This window comes from Triticum aestivum, chromosome 2B (genome assembly GCF_018294505.1).
Source record: "Triticum aestivum cultivar Chinese Spring chromosome 2B, IWGSC CS RefSeq v2.1, whole genome shotgun sequence".
Lineage (NCBI taxonomy): Eukaryota > Viridiplantae > Streptophyta > Magnoliopsida > Poales > Poaceae > Triticum > Triticum aestivum.
Genome location: NC_057798.1, coordinates 799,691,024 through 799,697,068, shown reverse-complemented (window position 1 = coordinate 799,697,068; position 6,045 = coordinate 799,691,024). Strand labels below are relative to the sequence as shown.

The following is a 6,045-nucleotide window of genomic DNA, read 5'->3' as shown; positions in this document are numbered from 1 at the left end:
CATAAATTGTTGCAGCCGGTCCAAGTGAATTTCCACCACCTTGCATGATTTCGACGACCTCCAAGCAGTCAGCCTCGACGCAAATTCTGTTACACCCAACTTCATTTGCGAGTAGGAGCCCGTCTCGTAAACCTCTAGCTTCTGCCGTTGTCGCATCTTCTACAAATGAAATATCACTGCATGACGCTGCCACAAAGACGCCAAAATTATCTCGTAAAATGGCACCCGTTCCTCCTGTTCCACTGTCATGATTAAAAGTGGCATCGACATTGAGTTTAAGAATTCCCTCTGGCGAACAGCACCAGCCGTGCCTTTTAAGTTTTACCTTCTTCGACTTGGCCTTAGAAAAATTCTTAGCAAGAGTTATAATTGCTTGTGCTGACCTGCTTGGTTCGAAGATACGTTCGCCATGGGTGTACTGACGCCGTTCCCACCAAACATACCAAACTACAGTGGCCACGAGATCATTGCGGTGCACATCAGCCACAAGTGCGTTGGTAGAATTCTTTGATTGGAGCAAGTAAGCAAGAACCGATCCACCCTCTCTCTCAGGCGTACAACCCTCCTGTACTAAATCATGCAGCCCCAAGATTCTCCATATTTCCTATATTCTAGGACATAAGAACATGGCACGCCTAATACTCTCACAATCTGAACTGCAAATAGGACATTGCGCACTTGTAATCATATGCCCATTGGCAAGAACTCCATAGCAGGGGATAGCTCCAAGCAAAGTTCTCCATATGTGTATTTTAATTTTTGATGGCACACACAGTTTCCAAATGGTACTCCAGACTGGACTACTACTTGAGGCTTGTATAGAGTTAGTCATTCTCAACTTTCGTCCGTGCTGATGGTCCCACTCTTCATGGTAGCTGATCTGACTGTGAAGTAACCACTTCTATTACAGTGCCATGAAACAAAATCACTCATCATTCACAAAGCTAGTGGGATGTTTAAAATGCGATGCGCATCGATAGGCCAAAACAACTCCATTATCAACTGTTCATCCCACACCCTATTCTCTGTATCAATAAGCTCAGAAACTTTTGTAATCACAATATTACCTCTTGGTGTCATTACCTTCCGAGAGGGGCTACGAGGTATCCATGGGTCTTCCCAAATATTGATTTGGGATCCATCACTGACTCTCCAAATATGCCATATCTTAAAAGACTGAATACCACTCTACAAACTCTGCCAAGTATACGAGCTACCTTTCTTAAGGCTGCAATTAAGAAGGTCTCCATCAGGAAAATATTTGGCTCTCAACACTTTAGCACATAAAGATTCTGGTTCACACAAAAGCCTCCAACATTGCTTCGCTAAAAGAGCTAAATTAAAACAATGCAAATCTCTGAATCCCATTCCACGCTTATCTTTTGGCACACACATTTTCCACCAAGCAAACCAGTGCATACGTTTTTTCAGGTGATCATCTCCCCACCAGTATTTAGACATAGATGTGGTAATACTATTACAGACCTGCTTAGGCAATTTAAACACTGACATAGCATAGGAAAGGAATTGCCTGTATGACAGCCTTAAGTAACACTTCCATACCTCCATAGGATAAAAGCTTCTCCTTCCACCCTCTGATTCTGTTCAACACTCTATCAATGAGGTGTTGAAAACAATCCGTTCTGTCCACTCCCACAATAGGAGGCAGCCCCAAATATTTGTCCATGATTGCTTCCGCCATGATGTTTAGTGACGTGCATACCTCCACCCTAGTATCAACAGGAGTACATGGGCTAAAAAAGATACTTGATTTGGCCTCGCTCACCAATTGTCCAGAAGCTGCACAATAGTCATCCAGTGCCCGCCGAAGACTAGTTGCATTTGAAGCATTGGCTTGCATAAGAATTAACGAGTCATCCGCAAATAATAGGTGGGAAACCGAGGGGGCATCTCGGCACACCTTTACTCCCAAAATATTACCAGCCTCCTCCTCATACATGATCAAGCTTGACAATCCCTCGGCACAGAGCAAAAACAAGTATGGCGATAAAGGATCGCCCTGTCTGAGTCCCCTGGACAGAACAAAATAATTAGTTAACACATTATTCACCCGTACCTGATATCGAACAGACCGTACAGATTGAGAAAGAAGAAAACTTGTTATTTCTTTTTTGTGCAAAAATAGACTTTTTGAAGGAAACCAATCAAAATCCCATCAGTATAATCAAAATGGAGCAACTTTCGTATTGAGCAAAATTGCACCTGTACAACGAGAGCGCAAGACAATCTCTGGTACGAGCGTCTGCGCTCATAGCAGGGATCGTACCAGGCGATGCCAGTCAGTGCCAGGAGTATTCTTAGTTAAATAGATGTATGTAGATTTGATAAACACTCGGACAATCCCAAAGTCTCTTCATATTTAGAAAATCAAGGTACCTTTAATAAGGTCTTCATGTGGTCTGTACACAAGCAAGTGATCTTGACTAAGGACAACCCGGCAAAGCGTCGCTGGGAGGTAGTAAACGGTGTTGCTTCTGCGGTCGGGATGAAACAATACAACATCCTTTCCTCAAAGATCTGCTAGCCAAATTATTGCGGTGTACAATACATGTATCCTTTAAAGCCAGTCCTCCTAATAGCATTGAAACTTTCTTTGGGACATGGCTAAACGGGGTAGAGCCTAAGGCAGCACTGCATATTTCGAGTCTGTGTGCATTATTTTGGGCTATTCGAATTTGTCGGAATAATTTTATTTTTAACAGACAAAACATCATGTTTTTGCAGGTCATCTTCCGGGCGACTGGATGGATCCGTACATGGTCATTACTCAGCCATGCAAAAATGGGGAGCATATGTATTATGGATCAAACCGTTGGGAGATGGTAGCACGAGATACCTACAACTTGTTTGGATGATGGTCCAACATAGGATAGTTATCTTGTTCTTTTTTTTCCAGTTGTGGCAGCTTACTTTGTGGAGACTAATTTGCTTGATAATAGGGTTTTATGCATCAGTTGATGTAGAGGCCGAGGCAATCCTCCTTTTTTGAAAAAAAAACATATTATCACCTTAATTGTATGTCTTAGATTTGGACAACGTTATTCTTTTCCAAATAAGTAGTCGTAAATTGGTTTTGTGTAGTAAACAATAGCCAGTCCAAACTTACACGCTGAAATCGGACTCATCTGATGCTTACAATATTTCATAGGCTAAGTTTGACACAAGCTGCATTATTTCTGGGTAATCACCTGCCCTTTATTCGTAAATTATTCATACTGGAATTCCAATGCAATTCAGAGGATTTACAAGTCACATGTGGCGCCCCGAGAACGTGGTATGAGCCTTCATGTGTTTGAGTTTCCTTTTACATGTTGAACCTTCTTTGTAGTATGATGTTTTCACGTCAACATGTTGTTTGCATAATCAATCAACAGTAGGCCCCTGCTTTGGTTGGGCTATGGGCCAGTTATGCGTTGGGCCCAAGTCGGCATGATTTGACATCTCGTCCTTTTCCTTTGCTTCTCTGGAGGATTCTCTCCCTGCGCAAAAGCCTACGCTTGACTTGAGGAGGGACATCGGCGTAGTTCGGGCTGTCTATGGGTTAGTCAAAGGTGGCAAGGTTAGACATTACATGTTGTGGCATCCAACCAAAACTGCCCTAATATTTTTGTAGCTTAAAGTTGTTTGTAGATAAAAAAAATATCATGCCCATGAAATTTTTACTGAAACAGATGTGTGATTACGGGTATAGAAACAAAGAATAGAACTGCCAATGTATATAAACTTTTGAGGCATTTTAAGATAGAATGTCACTTCAAAAGAAAAAAACTTGGATCATTGTATGACATGGTTCATACATTCAAATCAATCTACCCAAACTAGAAAGGACACTTGGATGTAGCCAAACCTAGAATGCACACTTAGATTGACCTGCTCTACCGCTTAACGTTTTACTCTTGTTATTCATAACCAAACTTATCAATTCGTACAGAATGCTATAAAAAATCAACAATATGAAGTATGTACACTAGAGTGTGTGTTTAATCATCACTATCTTTTACTGACAAAGTGAAAGTGCACAACAGGCAAAAAATCCGAATTCTCACCTAGCCAGTGTTGCCCTTGATTCCTCCTTTTGTTGCGGATTTCTTCCTTACATAATCCGTTAGACTTTTCCATAGGAGGATTTTCTTCAAATGTAGTGAGAGTTTGCTTAACATCATGTTCTTGCTTCTCACAGGAAAAATCCAGTTTGTTGTAAAGCTTGCCATCATCATTAGTACTAGCTTCTTTTCGAACTATGGAGTGAGTTTGTAAGTCGATCCTATTGGTTTTCCGCTTTCCTGGAGAACGATCTTTGCACCTGATCGCCCCTGCTATCTTCAACTCTTCTTTAGCCTTCGTAACCAAGATGTCCAATTCACTCAATATTAAAAACTTTTCTGAACTGAGACTAATAACAAAATTATAGACAGACAAGGCGTCAATCTTGGCAAACATTGTATCATATTCAGATGAATGGTCCTTCATCTTTTGATGCACGCCACATGGAAAAATCTGAAAGAAAAACACTTCAGTACATTGCTGAATGACAACTTCCAGCATATGCTTACTCAATACACATCTAAAAATATTGTGATTCACCTTATCAGGGCGGTAAACTTCATATGATGCTTTAGGGTAACAGATCACCTTCAGAGCTGTTGCAAAGTGGATTGCATTCCAATTCTTTGCGTCAATGCAAGATTTAACCAGAAAATCCTTTAGAAGAATTCGGAAGAACTTTAAATGTTCCTTTTCAAGTGATTCGTTTTCATGCAAGATATGCGCTTCCTTAATGATATAGTCATTAACCTGGAATAAAAAGGAGCATTTGCTTCATCAATGAAAGCAACATGGAGGTAATGAATTGTAGGATATGTTGTGTTGATGAATAGAACAAATTTGGGTTCTCGGTGTCAAATTGCAGTATGATATTTCGATAAAAACTTCGATCATTGGCAATAGAGGGCTATAAGCGCAGAATTAGTTGAGGAAATCTAGCATTTCATAACAAGAGAAGATTTATTCATGCTTAATATAGATGCTGCAAAGAAAAGAAAGTACTGACATTAAGAAGGGAGAACATCACGTGTGAGAAATAAGGAAGGACAAGCGGTAACCTCACCATCTCAGGCTTGCAACCAATGTAATGTTGCTTTAAGAAGAATATTAAATCTTCATCCGGATTTGGTAGTTTTCTAGGCAATAAAGTATACATGGGATTCTTCAGACTGCAAATGACCACCTTACAATCCGGAACATGAACATGCAGACATGTTATTCTCTGAAAAAGAAAATAGTGGTCAATATTGTTCATTCAGACAAGAGCTACAAGAAAGATAACCAAGTATACTAACCAGGTTCATTTCAATTATTCTTTTATATTCAACAATCCCCCCAACTAATTTCTTTTCAGAACCACACAGCTCAGTTAGCCTCTTGGCTAGGTGATCGTCAATAGCTTTAGTCATGGTGTCAAGGGGGGAAGGCACCGTCTCATTTTTTATGAATTCCTCCAGATTCTGAGAAATAAACGCAGAAGGGAATTAAAAGGCTTTTCAAATGTGATGCAAGTGTCTAAATCATGAAAGGGGGCAGGGAAATTTAATAGCCCTGCATCGACAATAAAGCATAGTGCTACCCCAAGTTTCCATTTGGACGATTCTCTCAGTGGTGCTCCCAAAATGTTAATGCCTAGAGCTAGATGTTAGTATTTTCTAAAACAATCCATTGTATCGTTCTTAGTCTTACTCTATTCTAGTTGGCAACAGAAAGCGTAAGAAAATATGACAAAAAACAGTAAGAGCGAGAATGGGAGCGGTACTAACAAGTGGTGGCAAGCATTCCCAGAAGTCCTGTATGTAGAAAAAAGAAGGAGAAATCACTTAGATCATCTTGAATTTCTCAATGATGAATGGTGCCAATGACTAAGGAACATCAGCAACAAAAAACGAGTACCTCCACCGGATCATTCAGGTAGTCCCCATCAAAAGAGAAAATTGCGATGCCTGTGGGTGCTTCGTATAGCAGCATAGCCATGTG

General features: G+C 40.4%; 2 protein-coding genes across 2 annotated transcripts; both read right to left on the bottom strand.

Annotated features, from left to right (window-relative positions):
• Positions 1-3,294: 3,294 nt before the first annotated feature.
• LOC123042866 (uncharacterized) lies at positions 3,295-5,277 on the bottom strand. The gene is made up of 4 exons (XM_044465238.1): positions 5,129-5,277; positions 4,606-4,815; positions 4,068-4,518; positions 3,295-3,555 (listed from the first exon to the last, which is right to left on the bottom strand). Exons 1-4 carry the CDS (start codon positions 5,219-5,221, stop codon positions 3,428-3,430), a joined length of 882 nt encoding a protein of 293 aa, XP_044321173.1. The 5' UTR covers positions 5,222-5,277; the 3' UTR covers positions 3,295-3,427.
• A 29-nt stretch (positions 5,278-5,306) lies between these two features.
• On the bottom strand, positions 5,307-6,045 carry LOC123039709 (uncharacterized). Its single transcript, XM_044462751.1, has 3 exons — positions 5,962-6,045; positions 5,832-5,858; positions 5,307-5,525 (listed from the first exon to the last, which is right to left on the bottom strand). Exons 1-3 carry the CDS (start codon positions 6,040-6,042, stop codon positions 5,307-5,309), a joined length of 327 nt encoding a protein of 108 aa, XP_044318686.1. The 5' UTR covers positions 6,043-6,045.